This window comes from Castor canadensis, chromosome 11 (assembly GCF_047511655.1).
Source record: "Castor canadensis chromosome 11, mCasCan1.hap1v2, whole genome shotgun sequence".
Taxonomy (NCBI): domain Eukaryota; kingdom Metazoa; phylum Chordata; class Mammalia; order Rodentia; family Castoridae; genus Castor; species Castor canadensis.
The window spans coordinates 25,907,143-25,931,775 of record NC_133396.1 but is presented as its reverse complement, the minus strand read 5'-3'; the positions used below and the strand labels follow the sequence as shown (position 1 = coordinate 25,931,775).

Below are 24,633 nucleotides of genomic sequence, written 5' to 3'. Positions count from 1 at the left end.
CAGAGGAGGAAGTACAGTCTCCAGCAAAAAAAAGAAAGAAAAGAAACAAAGGCTCTTTCAAGTCTTTAATAATTTCTACGTGCAAAGCGTGCAAAGCGTTTTTTGTTTTTGCTGTACTGGGTTTTGAACTCGGGGCCTACACCTTGAGCCGCTCTGCCAGCCCTTTTTGTGGTTAGCATTTTGGAGATAGGGTCTCTCGAACTATTTGCCTGGGCTGGTTTCCAACCAATACTTCTGATCTCTGCCTCCTGAGTAGCTAGGATTACAGATGTGAGTCACTGGCGCAGGACTGCAAAGGGTCTTGAGTCCAAAAATGATTGGGAAATGCTGATTTAAGTTCCAATTGCTTTCTGTTAAGTTTTAACAATATACATGAGCTCCAAATGAGCACATCTTATGATTTATCCTTTAATAAAAATTCCACTCGACAAAGAAGTTAATCTGAAGAACTCATGGTCAGGCAGCTGGGTCCCAAGCACCCATATGGCTCTTAGCTACATGGTTTCCTTCTTAAAATAAGCTTGAAACTCCAGTAACATGCAGGAGTTATAACATGCAGGACTATTCAAGTTGCTGTAGAGCACAGTTTCTTGTTTTGTGTTGTGGTTTGGTTTGGTCTCACTATTTAGTGCAAATTGACCTCAAACTCATTCCCAACTGTCGGGATTACAATAACGCACTAACATGTGGGACTAGAGCGGAGTTTTCCTCTCTAATCCTTGTGGTTACTTCTCTGTGGAAGCAAATGCAAAACAAGCATTAGCAGCACAATGCTTTTAAAGACAAAGAATCCAAGCTTTGATTACAACAATTCTGTCATCCAATGAGTTTTTAATTAGTGCTTAACATTTAAAATAACATGAGACAGGAGGATTGCAAGGTTGAGAGCAGCCTGAGCTCCATAGAGAGTATGAGACCCCAGACTAGGCTACATAGCAAGACCCTGTCTCAAGTAAAAAAAAAAAAATCAAACAAACAAAAATTAAGATAGCAAAATAGAGCCAACTGTCAGGTGTGATGTTTTTGTTTTGGGGGGCTGGGATGGTAGCTCAGTAGATGAGCACACAAGACCCTTGGGTCCATCCGTAGCACCATGAAAATAAAAACTTGCTTGGAAAGTGTCATATTTTCTTTGTTAACTATGAATTAATCATTTTACTTCACTAACCTTTCCTTTTGTGTTTGTTTGCTAGTCTGGGGCACGAACCCAGGGTCTCATGCAGACTAGGCAAGCTAACCTCAGCCTTCATTAATCATTTTAATTCATACATAAAATATTTCACCCAATCTGAAAATCTTTTAAAAAGTGTGATTTTTCTGAAATTATCTAGTTGCAAAAAAAAAGTGTGATTTATTTTTAGTTGTTAATTGTCTTAAAACGAAAAAAGGACAGGAGAAAATAGTAATCACTACTGCTTATTTCATTACTATTACAAACACAATTCTGTCCCAGAGAGGAGAGGGGTGTGAAAACTACAGGTAAAGCAGTACTCAGAGAGAAGTGTATGGCTACCTTGAAGTTAATCTGAGGAGCTCATTAAGGAATGTGGGGCGGGGTGGGTAGGGGAGGACATGGCTGGAATGAAAGTTAGTCAGGAAGAACTGAGGTCATCCATACTGAGTCACTGCTGGCCAAGACGCCAAGGGCAGATGTATTCCCAGTACTTAGAACAGAGCCCGACACATAGTAGGATCATCCAGCATTTGTTAAGTATCACTAGTAAAGTGTCCCAAACAATCAAAAACCATAGCCTCAATTAGCTGAACTCCAACCGGCTCCTTCCTCTTTGATCCTTGGACAACCTCCTTCCTCCTTCAGTCCCCCCCCTCAGATTCCCCACCCCCACTGTGAAGTGGAGATAACAGCTGTATTTTGTTCAAACGGTGCTGCTAGGAACAGGGCTGGAACAATCCAGAACCCAGCCCTACACCATAAATAAATGCTCCACAGGGGAATGAGATGAGATGAATTTCACAATCAATTAAAACGTACTGAGTTTAGCCACGGTATTAGGACCATCTCCTAGGTTGAGACACTCTTACAGGTACAAAGTGAGAAACCCAAAGAAATGTTGACTCCCCAAAAATCACACAAGCCAGCAGCCAGTAGTGGAAATAAATATAAGAAGATCAAATGATATGGATTAAAACCACAAATCTTGACGTTCACAGGTTCAGCTGTTCATAGGCAAAGGAAAAATCATTTGCCAAGAATCTGCCATCTTTAAATTCACTGGTCTCATTTAGATTGAGTCTTGTAACCTGAGCCCCACTTCCTCCTTCTTACTCATTAAGGGCGGAGCATGGTGAATGTTGGGGGGAAGGGAACGTCGGAAGGAACCCCTGAGCCCGGGACAAGAATAGAAATGAGGTCTGCCTTCCCTCCTTCCCTCATCTTCTGGTCAAGGCACGCATCTTTTCAATGCTTGTAAAATGTCATCCGAGGCATATGCTTTTGTAATTTCACAACATGACTTCTTGATTGTCCTAGAGGTTTTTTTGTTTGCTTGCTTATTATTTGCGGGGATTGAACCCAAGACCTACCATATGCTAGACACGCACTCTACTTTCCATCCGCCTCCACCCCTCTCCCTCTCCTCCTCCTCTTCCTCCTCCTCCTGGGGATTGAACTCAGCGCCTTGCTTTTACTGTTTTAGCCAGAGCTGGCCTCAAACGGTGACGATCCTCCTGCATTATCCTCCCAACCTCCGACCCCCTTTAAAAAAAAATATTCTTCAGACACGGTCTTGCTAATTTGCCTTCAAGTCTCCCCTTGAAGTCCCCATTTTCCTGCCTCAGCCTCCCTGGTAGCTGGCATTACAGCTGCGCGCCACCACACCTAGCTTTTACAGTTTTGAAAATTGCCAAGAAAATAAACTTTGGGGATTAAAAAAAAAAAAGCACAGAACGCATTTCTGATCTCTCTTCGTAGTTTGTAAAAATTAATTTTACATTTCCAAATCTATTTTTCTCCGTCGATTATTATAACAGAGGCGCGCCGGACTCCGGGGCAGACAGATGCTCTCTGCCTTGTCGCTGGGTCCCTGCTCTTGAAAAACAACTTTCTGAAATCCCAGGTCCAGAGCTGGATGCTTTGGAAAGGTGTGGAAGGGACTAGGGCGCAGCCCCGCCCGGGCCCGAGCATGCAGGGACCGCATCCCGCTGGTGGCTGCCGAGTCCCCAGCACAGGAAGGCGGCCCCACCCCAGGCCAGCGCCTCTGGATTCCAAGCCCCGCGCCCTGCGCCTCCAAGGCCGAATCCCCCCCTCCCACCTCCCCACGACACATTCCCCGTCACGCCAGGCCACCCCCAAGTCGAATTTTCTTACGGAAAAAACCCAGTTCCCTGTGTCTGCGGACGCAGCGCTTGAGACAGAGCCGGGGCGTCCACAGCGTCTGCACGCGCGGTCCCCAGTCGCTGCTGCCACCCACGCGGGGACAGCTTGGACTCATTTGTTCCCTGGGTCTTGTCCGCTCCTTCCGGAGACCGCGCGCCCCCTTTCCTCTCGGAGACACTCACTCTCTGGAGGTCATCCTGAATCCCACCGCTCGCGGACAGCAGGGGCTTTGTAGAACCAGGCGACCACTCCGCCGACTGCCCCTCGCAGGTGCGGACCCAGGCAAGTTGTCCCCAAGTCGGGCAGGTGGAGGAAGCTGCTAGGGTTCACGGCGGTGCCCGCCCACATCCTCCTCCCCCTGCAAGCGGCTAGTGCTGGTGCGTCCCAACATTATTGTCGCTGTCGCTGGGGTCAGTTTCATTGGACTTTCCGGGGCACAGACCTGCCAGAGACCCACGCCTCAGAGAACCGCAGAAGGTAACTACGGGAGCCACTGCCCTCCCTGCTCATGGTACCTGCTAGGTAAGTGGTGGGCTCGGCCCCAAAAGCTTTGTTTACGTTGTGTCCTTTATTCGTTACAACAGTGCTAAAGAGTGAGTGGAGTTATTAGCCCCACTTTTCAGACGAGGAAACTGAGGCAAGGCGAGGGTAACCAGGTAGTAAGTGGAGGAGCTGGAATTAGAACCCAATCTGGGTGACCCTGAAGCGGACAACTCGAATATTTTAGTCCCTGAGTCTCAGAGTTAAGTAAACAAGACGTCTCCCTTTGTCCCCATTCCGGCTGGCCTCCCCCACCTGGGTGGCCCATGTGGATAGCACAGGTGTCTCTGCTGGAGACCGTGGGATTCTGCATTTTACCCAAACCTCGGGATGGAATGAAGCTGGGCGAGGCCGGGCGAGGCTGGGCAGGGAGCATGATTCTGTTCCCCTCTGTCCCCAACCAGGAAAGAGCGGTATCACTTCTCTTCTGGCTCCCGGGTCACCCTAGCCGGCCGCTGGAGCCAGCGCTCTCTTGGTGCGGTTTACCCCGGCGGCAATTCGGCCCCGCCCGCGCTTCTCTCTCGACTTCTCCTGAGCTCCCCGCCGCCTCTTCTCTATCTTGGACCTCTTTTCCCTTCTCCACTGGTCATCCGGCTTCTTTCTCCGGTTTACAGACAAATGCAATTCCAGAGCCCACTTCCAGTCTCCCTTCCCCGAAAAAGTCCACGCAACCACCCACCTCTCGGCCTCGTTCACAGCTCACCCTTGAGATTCCCCAAATTCTGCCTTTGCCCTGCCTCCACCCTCCACTTCACTCTACCTTCCACGGCGACTTTTCCCGGGGAGGAAAGCTGGAGTGTAGTCTCATCCTCCAACAGGAACCTCCTGCGGCCCTGTAATGCCTGCGTGCCGAAAATGAGTTGAGAATTTCGGATGAAATTAATATTTAGGGGGCCCCTTACATAAGCTAGGCAGGGTTCGAGGTTCCAGAGACTCATCCTGTGTGCGATTGTACAGTATTTTGCTCTGATTCAGCTAAGTTGGAAGCATAAGGTTTTTTTCAAGTAGAGGTAAAGGCTATGGACAATGAACGGTTTCCATGTATACACAGCATGTATGTACCTTGCTGTGTCCCCAAAAGGACATAAGATACATAAAACCTAAGGAAGTTGTAAATAAAAGAGAAAAACGGCAATCAATAATTTAACCAAGTTTGGAAAAAAACATTTATAATAAAAGGCAACCTTGGTTCCTCTGAATTCCAAACTGCTTTTCAGCAGAAAAGAAACCTCCCGGGCTTGGTGGTGGTGCATGATTGTCTGTAATCCCAGCACTCTGGAAGACTGAGGCAGGAGGATCCCTAGTTGGAGGTCAGTTTGGGCTTCATAGTGAGACTCTGTAAATAGCCTGTCTTAAAAAAAAAAAAAGGCACTGGCTGGAAGGGGAATCCACAAGTAGCAATTGCAGATAAGTATTTTCCACCTCTGAACAGGAAGAAGGATGTTATATATCTCCCCCACCCCATGCTGGGGATCCAAAGGACCGAGGTCCTTGTTCATGCTAGGCAAATACTGTCCCACCCGGCTTCATCCCCATTCTTCTCTTTGACAAGACCCATCAGCAACGTGCAGTATTGACGGTGTGTGAGTAGTAGGTAAAGACGTTGGTATGAAGCCTGTTGCTTACAAAGCGCTTATGTTCTTACTCAGCCCTCCTAATCACACTGCGGGGAAGACTGAGCCTGTGAGAGATCGTATGGCATGCTCAGGCTTTTGTGGCCAGTGAAGGAGCCAGGATTTGCATCCACAAGTTCTGTTTCTAAAACCAGTGCTGTGTGCCTGACCCCCTTCTCAGCACTTACTAAATAGCAAAGCTCTTTGCCCCATCAGCTTCTCTGGTGACCCTGAAGGGGGAAAGAGGTTAATTCATGAATTCCTGATTTCCACCTCACTGCAGTGCTGCCACCTGTGATTGGTTCCAAGGGTATCATCGAAACTCTAATCTCCAATTTGTCTGACAGTAGATGATAAGACCCCCATTCAGGGAAATCCTGTCCCATACTCAGAAGAAATGCTGCCCAGAGAAGCCAAGAAGAATCTGAGCAGACTGGCTCACTGGGTTTTCCCCCCAGTCTACTGGTGTTGGTATATAATGAAGTCTTCATAAAAACCCAAAAGGGTAGCCAGATGTGGTGGCACAGGACTTTCATCTCAGTACTCAGGAAACTGAGGCGGGAGGATTGAGGCCAGTGTGGGCTACATGTGGAAACTCTGTCTCTCTTTCCCCCAAAAAAGAGAGCGTCTGGAGAGCTTCTAGTAGCTGGACACAGAGGAAGCTGGAGGGTGGCTGTGGGAAAAGGATGTGGAAGCTGCACACCCCTGTACCCACACCTCCCACAACACTCGGTTCATCTGTATCCTCTGTATTATCCTTTATTATAAACCAGTAAACATGTCACTCTGGGTTCTCAAGCCGCTCAAGCAAATTGCTCAAAGCCAAGAGGGGGCTGTGGGAACCCCACTTTATAGCCAACCCTCAGTGGCACAGGTAAAATAGCCCAGAGCTTGCAACTAGCATCTGAAGGAGGGCAGGATGGGTTCTTGGGGACTGAGCTCCCAACTTGTCAGAACTGCATGGGATGTCCCTGCTGCCAATTTGCTTGCTGACAGAAGTCTTCTTTGTTAACCACGTGGGTGCAGAGAGAAAATATTTTAGCTTCCCAACACACGTTTGGGGTCAGCAAAATGGAATTTGCTTTATCAGTCCTCATTCACAGAAACGTATTTTGGGGCTGGGTGCTGGTGGCTCATGCCTGTAATCCTACCTACTCTGGAGGCAGAAATCAGGAGCCAGACTGGAGAGACCCTATCTTGAAAAAAAACCCATCACAAAAAAGTGCTGGTGGAGTGGCCTAAGGTGTAAGCCCTGAGTTCAAACCCCAGTACCAAAAACAAAAGTTACTAATGGGATTGAGAGATGGGAGTTGGATCACTGAGTACATAAGGAAATTCAAATTAGTAGAAAAAGTGAAACACACAACCTCTTCCTGGTTGTTGTTATCTGTAATAACCCGAATGAAAGAGTGGTAAGTCTGGCTCTGAGGCTAGACCAAGCTCAGATGTTATCTGTCTGAGCTCAGGCCAAATCTTCAAAGAGAAAAATATACAGGAACAACAGAAAGTGTCTCTAAGACTTTTGGTAAGGGAGGGGCAGAACCAGGGAAGTTCTGAAACTGGAGGGTGTCGTGTGAAGGAATTGCTATAGGTCGGAGGTGGGTTTCAGTGGTTTCCTGAGGGCAGGTTGCGAAAGTGCACTTTGAGAGTCATTCATTTCTCAGCAGGGTCTCAGATTTTGAATGCTGTGGAGTATGTTTGGGCTGATACAGGACCTCAACTCGATGTGGAACTACTACTGGAGTCCTTAGGCCAGAGGCTCAATTCTGGGAGGGTGCCAACAAATTGGGTCCAGCCACTTGCCCTGGAAATAAAAAAGAAAATAAGGTGGAAAGTCAGCAAGGGAACTTTGATCGGTGCAGCTATAGGAGGAAGACAAAGAGCCAGAGCTTGCTTAGTTCTGACCGCAGGAATATTGACGTGAGCTCCCAGATTATATAGAGAAAGAACAAAAACCGGCAAGAAACATAGTTACTCAGTCTTGGTCAAACTGTGGCCTGGTTGATCATTATCTCAGGATTGGTCAGGTGGGGCCTTGTCAGGGGAAGAAAGTCATTGCTGCCTTGGGGGACAAGCGTGTAGATTTCACTCTTGTTACAAGATGTTTATCCACCATACCTGTTGTTCCTGGAATTCAAGGTGACTTGTGAAAGGGAATAACTCAGTACACTGGAGACAGAAATGAGAAATTTTTATCTTGCTTTTTTGTTCCCCCTGGACATTTGCAGGCCCAAGTGAAGAGTCAGTGCTTTTGGCAAAAGCAGCCTGAGGGAATTGCCAGCCTGGTGACCACTGTAAAGTCTGCGTGCCCTGAGAGGGCAACAGTCCAATGCCTCTATAAATGCCAAGTGGAACGCCCCAGATGAAGCGGCTGACAGGCTCTGTGTGTGAGCCGTGTGGGACTGGCTTCTCGGAGCCCATGGACATGTTCTCACACGGTTCTGGGAAATACTGGGTTGAGGGAGCCCTTTCTTCACTGGCTCCCCTTGTAACTTCGCTCCTGTCAATCAAGCTGCAGCCAGAAAAACTTATCAATTGCTCTCAGCCTTCCCTCATGGGTCTTGTAGGTGCTTATAAAAATGTTAGGTTAATTAAGGAGAGAATGAAGAAAGGCTAGGGGAGAGTCACGGGGCTCACCCAAGAAGGTGGAAATTTCTATCCAGTTATGTAGAAATAATATAAATCTGATAGTGTAAGCTACAAAAGTAACTTAAAAAGCTACCTTTGCTGAGAAACCCTGACTCCTTACTTGGGCCCATGAATTAACGAAGACAGCATAAAAGCCAAGCACCTAACCCTCCAATATGCACCTGTGTCCTTTGCTCTTATCCATTGTCTCCTGCAGTCATTTCGGAATCCAGGAAGGACTGGGCTGCCTTCCAGGCATTAATGATTCTTTTTGCAACAAGGTTCCACCGGACCAATGCTGATACACTGATCTGTGACTGCCACCTGCCACCTCTGACCACTGAAACATAGCTGTGAATGGGATTGTTTAACTATGCATGGTCCTCACTCCCTACCTCCCTCAAGTCTTCCTTTGTTTTTTTTTTTTTTTTTTTTTTTTTTTTAGTGGCACTGGGGTTTGAACTTGAGCCCTCAAGCTTGCTAGGCAGGTGCTCTTATCGCTTGAGCCACTCCACCAGCCCTTTTTTTGTGATGGGTTATTTTTGAGATAGGGTTTCAAGAACTGTTTGCCTGGGCTGGCTTTGAACCATGATCCTCCTGATCTCTGCCTCCTGAGTAGCTGGGACTATAGGCGTGAGCTACCAGCACCCAGCTTATTTCTATTTTTTATCTTGGCAGTGCTGGGGATCAAACCTAGGACCTTATTCATACATGGCAAACACTCTCCCACTGAGCCATATCCCCAGTCCTTTCCCTAACCAATATAGAGGCCACAACTCTTCTCCTTGCTGACTGTCCTCCAGTCCCAAAGCTTTCCTCAAGTATATCTCTCATTGTGTCTCCCAGTGTAGGTTCAGAGTAAATAACTTAGGCCTTTCTTCCTTGCGTTTACATTACGACACTCTGGTTTCCGTAGCCTAGGCAGACAGGTAAGACATGGTCCACACCGTGGACCATTATGATATGAGGATATGTCCTCCTTATAGAGCCCACTCCTTTTATCACAGGTAAACCAGGAAGGACAAGAAAGATGAAATGGGAAGGGCAAAAAGGACCAAATGCACAGGCAGAGGCCTTCCCACACCCAGGTAGTCTCTACGCAATTACCAGAACATTTGGGGAGGACCACAGTGGAAAACACCTGATTTCACCCCACCCTATTAGATAAAACCCAAAGCCCTCACAGCTTCAGGGCAATCGGTCTTTATCTGAACTGCCAGGTGCACCGCTGGAGGTATACTTGTGCTTTGCTAATAAATCACTTTACTGTCTTTCTACTCCTGGTTCTTTTGCCAAACCTGGGGCAGCATCCTAATCTTACACACTGAATTCAAGAGCTGAGGACCATCCAAAACACCCAGTACACTGGTAACAGTTTTAGATCCATTTTTTTCCCAACTGCTGTCTTACCTTTCTGTGTCACCTTACTGCTGGTAGTTTTCAGAACTTTGGTCAAGGACATGGTTCTTTTTCTGGCTTTTTCATTTGGATGTTCCCCGTGGGTGGCTCTGTGGAATGACTAACCCTGAGGTGTGATTTAGGAACTCAGATTCCTTCTGTCTTACAAACTATCCTCAAGGTTTGTTTTTTTTTTTTTTGCAATACTGGAGTACTGCCTCAGGCAGGTGTTCTACCATTAGAGCCACTAAACCAGCCCTTTTTTTGTGTGTTGGGTATTCTTGAGATACAGTCTTGCTCTTTGGTCAGGCTAGCCTTGAGCCTTGATCCTCCAGATATCTGCCTCCTGACTAACTAGGATTATAGGCTTGAGTTACCAGTGCCTGGCATGCCCTTTAAAATTAATACACAATTGAAGGCAGCTCATGGAAAGACAAGCAAGATTACTAACCTCAGTGTCCCAGAGGTGACACACTTAACCACCACTCTGGACCACAGCTGGTCACTAGGCCACTTAGCCCATTAAGTATGCAGTCCCCAGCTGGACACCAATGGCTTAGTGCCTGTAATCCCAATGCTGTTGGCTGATGATCAGAAGACTTCCAGATTCTTTCTGTTCCAAGGGAAGACTCTATCACAGGACCCATGGGTGTAAATGGAGTTTATTAAAAGTTTGGGAAGGGAAATACAAAAGGGAGCATAGTGGGGCTCAGATGGAATCTGGAGACAGAGAGAGTGTGCTTTTTCTCTAGGTGCTTTTAAAATTTACAATAATCTATGGAAAGGTGATTCCCATCCAATAATCAATGTGTGGGAAGGGGCATGGGTGGTTCCCTGCCAGGTGAGGGTGGACCCTGAGCCAAAGCATGGTTAATCTGAGATATAATATTTTTCTGTGAGTTCTGAACTTTCCCTAATTTTAGCCTGCCTCACTAGCTGCTCAGGAGTCAGAGATCAGGAGGATGGTGGTTCAAAGCCAGCCCTGGCAAATAGTTCAGGAAACCCTACCTCAAAAAATCCTAACACAAAAAAGGGCTGGTGAAGTGGCTCAAGGTGTAGGCCCTGAGTTCAAACTGTAGTACTCCAAAAAAAAAAAATGCAGTCCCAGTATAACAGGTACTTAAATTTCTTTTGCTAAAAAGCACTGACTCCATTTGTTGCCCTTAACACAGAGAAACTAAAGCAGATACCTTAAAAGCAACTGAGGCCAATAGGAAAAGGGGATCAGGAACTAGAGAAAAGGTGAGATCAAAAAGAATTAACCTAGAAGGTAACACACACGCACAGGAAATCAATGTGAGTCAACTCCCTGTATAGCTTCCTTATCTCAACCAGAAAAAACCCTTGGTCCTTCCTATTATTGCTTATACTCTCTCTTCAACAAAATTAGAGATAAGGGCAAAATAGTTTCTGCTGGGTATTGAGGGGGTGGGGAGGAGAGGGAGGGGGCGGAGTGGGTGGTAAGGGAGGGGGTGGGAGCAGAGGGGAGAAATGACCCAAGCCTTGTATGCACATATGAATAATAAAACAATAAAAAAAAAAGCACTGACGCCTTACATGGGCCCACCAATTAACTAAAAGCAGGGGAAAAGCTTGGCATCCCTGCCTCCATTTTGTAGCTGTCTTTATTCTAAGCCAATCACTACAATCATCTTGGGTTCCAAGGACAGGTCTGATTGATGACATCTTTAGACAAGGGACAAAAACTACTCCTAAGAAACAGCAGAGACCTGCAGGACAGACCAGAGCCAGGCAACAATGACTTGTTTATCCTGATCAGTGATGACAGTGATAACTTCCCTGGAAATCCTCCCCAAACAAGGACTGAGATGGTGATCCACTGAACACACCTGTAAGCAGGACTGTTTAATCAGTCCACAATTCTTTGTCTTTAAACCTACAGCTCAGATCTGTACCCCAAGATGGCTGAAGATGAACCTAAGTGCTATTTGCTATAGCATGCTGGTGTCACATAGGTAAACCTTTCTCTGCTCTTCATATCTCCATGTATGTGTGTGTGTGTGTGCGTGTGTGTATATAGGGACTGTAAGAGGTACTCACACTGCTTTTGCTGAAAAGCACTGACACCTTCTTAGGCCCATGGATTAACTAATAGCAGGAAAAAAGCATGGCATCCCTGCCTCCATTTTGTATTTGTCTTTGCTCTGAACCATTCTCTCTGCAATCACCTTGCAACCACCTTGGAATCAAGGAAGGACAGGAATGGTTCATAACTTCTCCATGACAAGGGACAGAAACTACCCCCAACAATACACCCTCCCCAGATAACAACTCAGGAACCTCTCCCTGAACAAGGACTGAAAAAATGACCAACCAGACCACCACCTGTGACTGGGACTATTAAACTATGCATACATTTGGACCCTGCCCCCAGTTCTTTGTCCACTTAAACTGTTACAGCACAGGTTCCAGTCTGTGATCAGAAGACTTCCAAATTCTTTGTTTGGCATGGAAGAATCCAAGGCAGGGCACATGGGTGTAATACAAAAGGGAGCATAGTGGGCCCAGGTGGAATCAGCAGGCAGAGAGAATGGGCATCTCTTCTCCAGGTGCTTTTAAAACTTACATTAACTTATGGGAAGGGAGGAACCAGGTGATTCCCATCCAATAAGCAATGAGTGAGTAGGGGCATGGGTGGTTCCTGGGCCAGGTGAGGGTGGTCCCTGATCCAGTGCATGGTCAATCTGAAATGGAATATTTTTCTATGCATCCTGAACTTTCCCTAATTTTAGCCTGCCTCAAAACCTATAGCTCATGTCTGTACCCCAAAGATGGCTGAGTGCTTACTCTGCCCCTTCCCACTGCATGTTCTGAGATGTGTAATAAACCTCTTTTCTCTACCTTCACCATGCTTCTTTATTTGGTGTTTAGAGTGAGTGGGTAGACCTGGCATGTGGAATCCCAGGAGTTTGGGCCTTGAGTCTAAAATTCTGGTTTTAGGGCAAATGGTTGGACCTGACACATGGAGTTCCAGAAGTTTGAGCCTAGGGCTTAAAAACTGGTTTTATCAGAGTGGGCTTCTGATTCCTAGCAACGAGTCACAGTGGGTGTTAGTGGAATGCCAGTCCCCTGGCCTCAATGCCAACTCACAAACAACAAAAGCAGGGTTTTGAGGAAAACAAACTAAGAGGAGGACAGGGAGAGTCAACCTCTCAAAGCTCTGTTGTCCCACTTCTAAGAGAAAATGTCTGCTGTTTAAAGGGGACTTCAGGGGACTCAGTTTGAGTATGTGACAAAATGTATGTCCCAGAATGGGTGCTAGTCTTGGTTCTCCAGGCCTCTAGCACCACATCTCCAAAGCTGTATGCCTTGGCTGACAGGTTTACCTGTCTGGTGGTCAGAGAGAGATAGGGTGTAGAAGACTGCCTGGTTTAATTGAAGAGTAAAGGACGTCAACTTTGGGCTCTACAGCATGTAGACAAAGAGGAAAAAATGTCAGTTTGATTAACAATCAGAGTAAACTGGCCTGCGTGTAAGCTAGCAACACCAAATTTTTTTCTGTTTTGTAGTCCTGTTACATTTTCCCCACTGTCAATTTATTCCTTCTATTTCTATGGAGAAGATGGGTTGCAATCATCTGTTTCCTGCCTTTAGTTAATTCCTGGGCCCAAGTAAGGAGCCAGTGCTCCCCAGAAAAAACAGCTTTTAAGCATCCATTACAAGGGCTCATTCTGGAAGGGGACCCGTCTTATCTGTGGACAGTTAGCCTTCTTTTCTATAAGAATACTAGCTAGTTATTAATATGATGATGATTTTTTTTCAGTCTGAATTTGAACTCAATCCCTCATGTTTGCACAGTAGGTGCTCTACTGTTTGAGTCACACTTCTAGTCCATTTTTGCTTTGGTTATTTTGGAGATGGGGGGGTCTCATAAACTATTTGCCCAGGCTGGCCTTGAACCATGATCCTGCTGATCCAGCCCCTCAAGTGGCTAGGATTACAGGTGTGAACCACCTGTAGTCTAGCTAGCATTTTGTATTTTCTTGAGCTCATCTAGGTGCACTTAAATGGACATTTATGGAATGCCTAGTTTAAAATAATTTCTTGCATGTGTGCAGAGGTGACTATGAACATCTTGAGGATTATCCTTTTTTTTTTTTCTTTCATGGTACTGAGGTTTAATCTCAGGCCTCATGCTTGCTAGGCTCTACCACTTGAGCCACCCCACCAGCCCTTTAGGATGATTCTTATTATCGAACTGTTAGGGGAATTGGCAAGGCTCTAGGGAGGAGGTCTCCAAATGGGGGAGGTCTCTCCCTGGCCCTTGGGTACCAAGTTTATGATGCTATCATAAAAAAAGAATTTTAGAACACATCATGGTTCTAAAAGAACCAAGAAGGTTTATTAGTAAAGCAAAACAAAGAGAGAGATACAGTACACAAAACAGACATCAGATGTGCAGATGTGCAGGAACATCTGATAACAGTTAGAATTGAGGCAGGCTAGGGCTGGCAGAGTGGCCCTGCCTAGTAAGGGTGAGCCCTGAGTTCAAACTCCAGTGCCTGAGGAAAAAAAAAATTCTTTCTAAATTCACCCCCAAACAAAAAAACCTAAACAACTGAGATTGAGGCAAGATAAAATTAGGGAAAGTTTGGGATGCATAGAAAAATATTCCATTTCAGATTGACCATGCACTGGATCAGGGACCACCCTCACCTGGCCTGGGAACCACCCATGCCCCTACCCACTCATTGATTATTGCATGGAAACCACCTGGTTCCTCCCTTCCCATAGGTTAGCATAAGTTTTAAAATCACCAGGAGAAGAGATGCACACTCTCCCTGCCTGCTGATTCCATCTGGGCCCACCATGCTCCCTTTTGTATTTCCCTTCCCTAACTTTTAGTAAACTCCATTTACACCCATGTGGCCTGCCATGGATTCTTCCCCACAGACACAAAGAATTTGGGAGTCTTCTGATCACAGACTTCACCCCATTGCAAACGTGGCAAAGCCAGCCAAGAGAAAGGATAAGCCTCCAGACTCTATTTCCACTCTTTTCTTCTCTTCCCTCTATTTCTCTGAAACCATAGCCAAGGGAATGGGCTGAGCTCTGCCCTTAGGAAATTCAGCTGGGAGACACTGGACCCATTGGTGTCCACCTGACACATGGCGCTTGCTTGGAGACCCAAGTGTTGGGTCTGAGGACATAAATGATAGATGAGTGAGTATCCCTGCACACTGAAGAGGAGATACATGGCCTCATCCATCTGCCACAGGGCTGATAAAGAATGCTCTCAAGAAAACAGACTAGCTCATGGAAGAGAGCCTTCACTTGTGAATCCACGGCCAGTGGGAAAAAACCCACCTAACCCTTACTCTAACCCGGAGTAAAAGCATCCATAAAAAAGCCCCAGCCTTCACCTGAGCAGGGAGCCACCAGTTTCCAGTTTCCAATGAACTGCTCTAGCTGTAGCCTTTCCTTTCTCTCTAATAAATCCTACTTTGTGTACTGGCCTTGTCTCAATCAGCTGCCTCACCAGCCAGTTCTCTGGCCTATGAAGGCAAGAACCCTCAACACCAGCCCACAACATTTCACACTGGCAAGTAACATTTCTGGCGACCACGAAGGGACATCTCTCCTGGACCAAGGTCAGTATGACTGAGCACCAAGCCAGCAGGAGTTTGCCTAATGTGCGGCCATGAGCCTCTGGTGCCCTGCTGGATACTCCTTCTGGGGGAAAACCCCTGGTGAGGACTATCCAAAAGCAGACTTCCCTGTGCCACTTCCCCTGTCTCTCTCTCTCTGTTCCTGTCTTCCTGAGGGACTTTCCCATCATGGTTTTGGACCAATAGCTCCTAGCCAACTTTGGCCTCATGGCGATTCTGGCTCAGGAGGTGCTTTATGCTCCCTCCCTGCAAGCCAAGACCAAGCCCAGGGTTGATTCGGGTACGCCTTAAGCTACATTGGAGGAGACCTGTTTGGTTCTGGCACCTGACGATCTTCTTTTTTTCTCACCTGTCAATACCCCCTTCTTCAGGAGGCAGCAACCTGAGAATGCAGATTTTGTGTGGCTGACAGTGTTCCAATACCACTTAGTGGGAGTGACCTGAAAGCACACCTAATTGTTAATCCCTCAAGCGTGCATCCTCTCTGTTACCCCTCCCTCACCTAGGATGTCAGGTCACTCCTTCTGTCCCTGCCAAAAGCAGTGGATATACTTTACTCACACATTCCTTCCCCAGTCCTGCTGCCTTGTCATTCATCTCTGGCTGCCTTCCCCTCCCTGTGTTTACTGGGACCCTGGCCTCAAATGGAAAACTCGTGCCATAGTTTGTTATGATTTTCTTGAGTTACTCCCACACCTACTTTGTCATGCCCCTTGGTCCACACCAGCGTTAAATTGGCTGCCGGGCACCGGCAGAGGTGAAGGAGCCTCACGAAACCACAGCTTGGCGGGCAGACCCAGCGGGGATGAGGACTGACACGGGCCTCCATCCCCCAAGCATTGCCCCAGCTGCAGCTAAGACAATCCATGAGAAGATCCTGGCTGGTGTCCAGAGCCACTGACACCGCTGCCAGCTGCGCAGAGGCAGCTGTGACCCACCACCACTTCCCCAAAAAGAGATGAGAAGGGAAATAAGCATGCACGTGAGTGTTCAGAAGGAGGAGCTGCAGGCCACTGGGGCAGACCCAGCAGGGTTGAGGACCAACACAGGCTTCCTGCCATGCCACATACACACCCTAACCCCACCCCCACAAGGGGAGGAGGGAAAGGCAGCACATACATGGGGACACCAGCCCATCCCACCAGACTCCTTGGGCACAGCAGTGATGCCTGCCACAGTTAAGGAAATCCATAAAAAGGGCCCAGAGCACATCCAAAGCTGCCAGCCATACATGGTGTTGACTTCGACCCACTTCCACTCTCCCAAAAGGGATGAGAGGAAAAATAAATGTGTGCAGGCATGTGAACACAGAAGGAGGAGTGACAGGCTGCAGGGGCGGTCCTGGGCAGACAGGATCACTTGTCCTGGGTGTGGGGGGGGGGCAGTGGCACCTTGGCCAAGCCCCACATCCAGTCCCACTTCACACCTGAGCCTGACCGACCCAGCCCTTGGAGCCAATTCTTATCTCAAAATTATGGTCCCCAAGAAGAACTAATGTAACCTTCCGGGAACAGCCAAAAATGGGCATTGCTCTGGACTTCTCATTTAAAACTTCTGGACTTCTCATTTAAAACTTCTCACACTTTCGACCTCATCATAAAAAAGTTTCCTCCAAATATTGACACTAGTCATCCCTTTGTGGCACTGTGATTGCACTGGGACTCCCTCTGAGTGCCCTTCTCTAACTTTACAGGCACTTCTCCAGGTGATGCATCCCTTTGTTAAAGAGGCTGCCTGCTTTTGGTAATAAAAGGCTAAAAAGCAGGATCCTGAAGTTTTTCTCACTGCGTCAGTAAGAGTGGCCTAGTCCAACCAGTCACTGCATTTCCTTCAGTCCTGGCCATGGATGGCAGAAGGAAATCATGAGACAGGGATGCCTGCTCTTGTCATGTCAATCTCCAGTTGGGACACAGACAAGAGGGGAACTGATCCAGTTTTTGTTGTCGTTCTTCTTCTAGATGGGACCTGCCTCTTCCAGTCTTCCAGCCTCAGTACCCAAGTGGTCTCTGCTGGGCTGTCTGCTGAAACATTGGAAGGACCTTGACCCTAATAATCTCAAGAAGAAAACCTCTCATCTTTCTTTGTACTGAGGCCTGGACTCCATATCCCTTGGGTGACCAAGAGAAGTGGCCTTCAGAGGGCTCCTTAAATTATAATACCATACTCCAATTAGACCTTTTCTGTAAAAGGGAGGAAAAGTGGACTGAGGTCTCCTATATACAGCTTTTCTTTTATCTCCAGGACCACCCAGAATGGCTCCATAGTTGCTATCTGGATACTCAAACACTGGCTGTTCTTTGTAAGCCACAGGATAAACATGGGGGAGGAGGACTAAAAAAGCCCCTTATCAGTGACAAGGCCCCCATCCCTACTGCTCCTTCTACTACTCCACACTCTGCCTCACCTTCTAAGCCACCCCAAAATTTGGAACCTCCTAATATATGTTCCCCCTTCAACAAGCAGTTATCAGACTTAAGGGAGATTACAAAGGATCTGGGTAGCTATACTGATGCCCCAAACCAATATATCCAGGCCTTTATTTCTGTGATCCACACCTGTAAATTGGCATGGAAGGATATCATGCTTCTCCTGAACCAGACTCTTTCCTCATTAGGAAAGCAACGGGTCCTAGTGCAGATCACTGAGGTTGGAGCCAGTGTCCATCTACAACAAGCCCCAATACCTGTGTCACCTGGAAATGAGGAAATAAATATGCCCATACCCATGGGGGCACAGAAAGTCCCCTTGGCAGATCCATATTGGGATCAAAATGATAAGAGGGGTGAATGGCATTGACACCACTTCACCTATCTTATAGGGAAAGGGCTAAAATGGGCCAAAGTTAAACCTCTAAACTATTCCCAGGTGACTGTAGTACAACAGGGTCCTGATGAAAACCCCCTTACCTTTCTACAGCGCCTTAAGGATTCTGTCCGAAAGCATACCACAGTGGACCCAGAGTCACAGGTGGGAGAGGTTTTCCTCAAAGATAAATTTCTAATCCAGTCAGCCCCAGATATTCATAAAAAACTCCAAAAGTCTGTGGCTGAAGGAGAAAAATCATTGGACCAACTAGTGCAACTACCCATGTCTGTACACTATGACTGGGGCCTCACTAAAAAGAGAGAAAAGGATTAAAAAAATCTCAGGGAGTGCCCCACCCAATGGGGGGCCTACATCCTGAGCTTGCTACCATTGTGGACAGGAGTGGCACTTCTGCAGAGAATGCCCAAAAGGGGGACAGCCCAGAAGACAGCTCCGTCCCCCACTGGAACCTTGCCCTCTCTGTAAAGGTAACCTCTGGAGGTCTAAGTGCCCCCATCTCCAGGTGGAAGGTGGGGTGCCACCTGCTATGGATTGATGGGTCCTGGGACTACCTGTCCAGGCTCCACTTCTTAGCCTCAGGTAGCCATAGTAGTAGAGAAGTGAAAGGTCATCTTCCTCCTAGACAGTGGAGCCTGTTTCTCTGTCTTACCATTCTTTCCTGGTCCCTGGTCCAATAATGAGATTATCATTTGGGGCATATCTTGCCATCCCCTAGAGTGCTATTTTATTCGGCCTCTGGACTGCTCTTGGGAGACCCCTCCACTTCTGTCAGTCTTTTCTCATAGTCCCTGAGATTCCAGTGCCCCTGCTGGGGTGGGATTTACTGTCTCAACTAAAGGATCAATTTCTACTCCCCCCCACTGGAGACTATCTCTGTTGCTCCCTTCTTCAGTAACAATTAGATCCCACAGTGTGGACTGATGGAATGACTGTAGGGCGAGCCAAAACAGCCCTCCCAATTCAAATAAAACTCAAAGATCCCTCACAGTTTCCACATCAAAAACAGTACCCCCTCAAGCCTGAGGGATCTTACCTATCATAAATCCCTTAAAAAAACAAGAGCTGCTTATCAGTTGCTCCAGCCCCTACCATACCCCAATTCTTGCTATCCACAAGGGATCAAACAAATGGAGATTGGTTCAAGACCTCCAGCTCATTAATGAAGCAGTCATTCCCCTCCACCCAATTGTTCCCAATCCCTATACTCTATTGGCTCAAAAACCCAATATTACTCTGTACTAGATTTAAAGGATGTTTTCCTTTGCATCCTGACAGCCTCTGTTTGCCTTTGAAGACCCCCACCAGCCCTTCACAACAACTAACTTGGACAGTGTTGCCACAAGGGTTTAGAGACAGCCCACATCTTTTTGGACAGGTCCTAACCGGAGACTTGCTAGATGGGCAGTACCCAGAAGCCACCCTTCTTCAATGTGTTGATGACTTAATTCTGTGCAGAGCCACAGAGCCCCTCATCTCAATGGCGACTGAGTCCCTTCTAAACTTTCTGGCCTCCCGGGGATACAAAGTCTCCAGGGAAAAGGCTCAACTATGCCTCCCTCAGGTCACCTACTTAGGCATGATCTTAAAGGGACAGACTTCTCCCTGAGTCACCAGCGAATCGAACCAATCCTCTGTTACCCACTATCCCAGACCATAAACAGCTTAGAGCTTTCTTGGGAGTTAAAGGATTTTGCAGAATCTGGATCCCTAAATATGCAGCCCTTGCCAGGCCCCTATACCAGCTCCTAAAAGATGCTTAGTGAGGCTCTCAATCCCTCTTAGAATGGGACCCCAAGAACACAAAAGCTTTTCAGGCCCTCAAATGGTCACTCCAAACAGCCCCATCATTGAGCTTACCCACCCAAGACCGCTTCCAACTATATGTCTATGAGAAGGGGGGAAGCCCTAGGAGTACTAACCCAGCTCCGAGGGCCAACTCCATAGCTAGTGGGATATCTAAGCAAACAATTAGACAGTGTGTCTAAAGGGTGGCCTGGTTGCTAAGGGCCCTAGCGGCAACCTGCCTCTTGATTCCAGAGGCCCAAAAATTAATTCTTGGTCCTTAACCATATATACTCCACATGATCGAGGAGGGCTTCTAACAGCTAAAGGAGGACTATGGTTATTGGACAACAGGCTACTTAAATATCAGGCCCAATTGTTAGAATGTCCAGATGTGAGCCTTCAGGTGTGCTCTGCCCTAAATCCAGCATTGCTCCTCCCCACTGAAGGGGACCCACTCATACATTCCTGTGAGGAGGTGCTAGCCAAATGTTATTTGACTAGGCCTGACCTCCTTGACCAGCCACTCCCAGACCCAGATCTCACTCTCTTCATGGATGGAAGTTCACTTGTCCAGGAGGGAACTAGATGAGCAGGGGTGGCTGTGGTCTTTCTCACTGAGACTCTATGGGCAGAACCTCTGCCTACTTCCAATAGTGCCCAACTGGCTGAGCTGACAGCTCTCACCAAGGCATTACAACTATCTGAGGGAAAAACTGCCAGGATCTATACAGACTGTAAGTATGCTTTTTTGGTCCTCCATGCCCATGCAGCTCTTTAGAAAGAGCGAGGATTGTTAACTACTGAAGGATCCCTTCTCAAACATTCTAGGGAAATCTTAAACCTCTTAAAAGCAGTTTTTCTTCCAAAGCAAATAGTGGTAATTCATTGCCCTGGACATAAAGGTCAGAGGATCAGGTTGCTGAGGGAAATCAGAACTGATGTGGTAGCACAGGAAGCCTTATGTTCAGGTTCCTCTGTTGTGGGAACAGTCCCTCCTTCCTTCTGAACGCCCCCAATACTCGCCTACTGAACATTCACAGGCTTCAAAGAGAGGTATTGCTTAGATCATAGAGGATGGTGGATAACCACTGAGGGCAAATTATTTCTCCCAGAGTAGCCAATGGAAAGTCCTAAAAACCCTACATCAGACCTATCACCTAGGGGTTCATAAGACACTCTTCCTTGGCAGGGCAGTTATTCAAGGGATTAAAACTCAGAGATACTCTGCAGGATACTATTAGAGGATGTGAAATCTGTCCATGTAACAACCCCTGCAACACTGCCCTGCCTATCCTGGAACTCAGAGGTGGGGGACATATCCAGGGGAGGATTGGCAGCTTGACTTCACCTACCTGCCTGGGGCCCAACCTCTAGATTGCTCCTGGTTCTGGCAGATACCTTTACTGGGTGAGTTGGAGTATTCCCTTGCTCCTCTGAAAAGGCCTGGGAGGTAATTAAGGCTTAATTAGTGAGATTATCCCTAGATTTGGACTCCCCTGGACTCTCCAAAGTGACAATGGGCTGGCCTTCCAAGCCAAAGTTACTCAGGGGGTCTCTAAGGCTTTGGGAATGAAATGTCATCTCCACTGTGTCTGGACACCCCAGTCCTTAGGTAAGGTTGAGTGGGCCAATGGACTACTCAAGAGATACCTGTCTAAATTGGCTCAAGAAACTCACCTCCCCTGGCAAAAATTATTACCTCTAGCCTTAATCTGACTTAGAAAAACCCCAAATAAGATAGGCCTTACTCCCTTTGAAGCCTTATATGGGAGACCCTTTCTCCAAAAAGATTTAATTTTAGACCCCAAAGTAACAAACTTAGTCTCTCATATCACTCAACTAGCCAAGTTTCAGCAGGTCCTCTCTCAAGTAGGGAGAGAGAAGTCCTAAGGTCTCTCCCCAGCTGCCTTTTGTCCTGAAAATCTAGTCCTTATCACACTTCCCCATGACCCCTGGGTCTCTCTGAAGCCCTTTGGGAAGAGCCATAGCTGGTCTTGTTATTTGCCCCTCGAGGAGTTAAGGTCACTGGGCTAGACTCCTGGATTCATATCTCCTGAGCCAAACACTGAACACTAGAGCCTGACACATTCACCATAGAACCACACCCTGCTCCACCAGCCTACTCCTGTGAGCCAGTGGAAGACCTCAAATATCTTTTCAGAAGAAACACCTCGAACACATAACTTATGTCTTCACTTTCTCCCTTTTTGTGTGCTGTTTATATTCTGGTCCCCTTTATTCTGAGTGTCAGTTTGTGGGCAGCTTCTCCCCCTGAGTGGATATGGCCCCAGAGAATAGCCTTAAGTGGTGGGTATCTCACCCTGTGTACCCTGCTCTTTGTGCTCTCCTCCCTCTTATAGTCTGCGCCTTGGCTGCAGATCCCCCTTTCTGCCCCAATGATTGCAGTTACTATAACACTGTGCACTGATTGCCTGGTTGTTCCAACAGCAACTTTCAGTGTTTAAAAAATGGACAACTATATGGAAAGGCCTTAGGCACAGTCTTTGTCAGCATGTATGTCCCACCCAATCCCTTGGGAGAGCACGCCAGTAGGTCTGTTGGCCACAGGAGGGGACAAATGGAGAAAATAAAAAAAAACAAAAGAGGTTATAAAAACAAAAGTTGAAATACTGGCTGACATGTCACATGAGGATCATGTAAACTATGTATGATGGAGGCTACCATTTCCCACTCCCCCTCCCAGAATAAAAAAAGAACCCGCAGCCTCAGCCACTCATGGATCTAGAGCCCCAGCTGTACAGGTTACTCAACACTGCCCATCATTTTTTAAACTGTACAAACCCCACTTTGGCTGAGGTTTGCTGGCTTTGTCTTTCTCCAAGCCTCCCACAGGTATTGGCAACTCCCATGGACTCACTTGAGGCCTCACCAGGTAATAAATTAAACCCTCCCTTAATAAGACCTAATATTACCAATATTAAACTAACCCATCCTGCTCCCCAATGCCTCCAAAGTTTGCAGAGGTCAATTCCACCAGGGGAAATCTCCAAGAACCTTTGCATTAATACCACACAGTCAACAAATGACATTCAGTGTTTGTTTTTTCCTGGAACTTATTTTGGTTGCAGAACTGCTGCCTACATTTGCCTACTCCTGGCTGGAAGGGAATCTGTAATTAAGTCTCTGCTAACCCCACAAATTGATGTTGTCACTGGTAACCAGTCTCTTCCTATTCTTCTAGTGGCCTACACTCAATCAAAGAGAGCCATCCAAATCATTCCCCTACTGATAGTGATGGGGATCATGGCTGGAATAGGTACCGGCATTGGGGGCATCTCCTCCTCAGTCTATACCTGTCAAAAGCTGTCAACAGAATTTACTAATGACATAGAACAGGTCACACAGTCCTTAGAGGCTTTACAAGATGAGGTAAATTCACTCGTGTCAGTAGTACTTCAAAATAGATGTGCCCTTGACCTGTTAACTGCTGAAAAGAGTGGAACATGTCTTTTCCTAAATGAGGAATGTTGCTTTTATACTAACAAATCTGGGGTGCTCAGAGACATGGCCAGACAATTAAGAGAATGCATTACAAAAAGGAGACAAGAGCTAGCCAATTTGTGTTCCTTCTGGAACAACATATGGAACTGGGCTCCTTGGGAACTACCTCTGGCTAGCACCCCTTTTAAGCTCCTTCTAATACTCCTATTGGGCATTGTATAATAAATGATCCCTCCAGATTCATATCTCAACAGGTCCAATGGATCAAATTCCAGCTCTTAGTCAAGGAAGCCTACACATGAGCCCTCCATCCAGTTCTATCAGGGGCCTCTGGAGACTGCCTGGGTCAACCCGAGACAAGTACCACCTCACCTACCCCTCATTACCCCATTGCCAGCATGAAGCAGCTAGATGAGTCATCACCCCTCTCCCTAACAGCAGTTGGGTACTTGTCTCAGAGGAGGGACTTGTTGGGTCTGGGAACCTAAGAGACAGATGAGTGAGTGTCCCATCCCCCATGCAGAGCACTATGAGCCTTGCACCCTGATAAGGAGTTATAAATCTTCATTCTTGCACACTGAGGAGGAGATATATGATGTCATAAATCTGCTACAGGGCTGATAAACAGAATGCTCTCAAGGTTGTTTCCCCCCATAAGGGGCAAATAGACCAGCTCATTGAAGAGAGTCCACTGGTTTCTGGGCACTGCTGCACTGCTCTACCTGTAGCCTTTCCTTTCTCTCTAATAAATCCTACTTTGTGTACTGGCCTTGGCTTACAAGTCAATCAGCTGCCTCACAAGACAGTTCTCTGGCCTGTGAAGGCAAGAACCCTCAACACCAGCCCACAACATTTCACACCACACATAAGACAAGGGTCACATTCTGAAGGTGGGTGGCCCACAGGACCAAAAGCATGTGGCTCACGTGGCTTGGGGTTCACAGAGAACATTCATGTTGAGATTCCCACATCCCATAGTTTCCCTGGTTTCCCTCTGGGGCATACTGCCTTAAAATTATAATGCCCTTTTCCCTTCTCTCCCCCTTTTCCCTTAATCATTCCTCCCTCCTCACAGTCCAGTGGCATCTCTTCCAAAGTTTATTAGGAAAAGAATATGCTTTCAACAGAGTGGTGGTCCCATCTCCTAGTCTTGTACTGAAGAGTTGGGGGAATATATGTGGTCAAAGGTAATGGATCTGGGTGGCAGAGGTGGCTGTTAAAATAGGAAGGGTTCATTCTGGCCCATGGGGTGATTTCCTGGATTTGCATCACTGTCATGTTAAGAGAGACATTGAATAATCTACTAGTTCCTTCTGTAATTGATAGAGAATTTCTGTTTGAAATTCCTAATCTTTACTCTTGGGTCTTTGTTTTGTTAAATTCACTTGTGAAAACCTCCCTGCTCCAGACATAG

General features: G+C 47.0%; 1 protein-coding gene and 1 long non-coding RNA gene across 4 annotated transcripts in view; one reads left to right on the top strand and one right to left on the bottom strand.

The window, feature by feature from the left end:
* The window catches only part of B4galnt2 (beta-1,4-N-acetyl-galactosaminyltransferase 2 (SID blood group)), a 32,546-nt gene extending 28,848 nt beyond the window's left edge, over positions 1-3,698 (bottom strand). Inside the window, exon 1 of one of the 3 annotated variants that reach the window (XM_074045963.1) lies at positions 3,520-3,698. In XM_074045963.1, the coding sequence (XP_073902064.1) occupies positions 3,520-3,533 (14 nt within the window). In that variant the 5' untranslated portion in view covers positions 3,534-3,698. Of the gene's footprint in view, positions 1-3,328; positions 3,457-3,519 lie in introns of those variants that run through there. The other 2 variants (XM_074045961.1, XM_074045962.1) reach the window with 2 other exon arrangements.
* LOC141413751 (uncharacterized) lies at positions 3,158-23,905 on the top strand. Its single transcript, XR_012438623.1, has 4 exons — positions 3,158-3,859; positions 11,420-11,492; positions 15,008-15,128; positions 17,105-23,905. It is a non-coding gene; the product is annotated as an uncharacterized lncRNA (long non-coding RNA).
* The last annotated feature ends 728 nt before the right edge of the window (positions 23,906-24,633 follow it).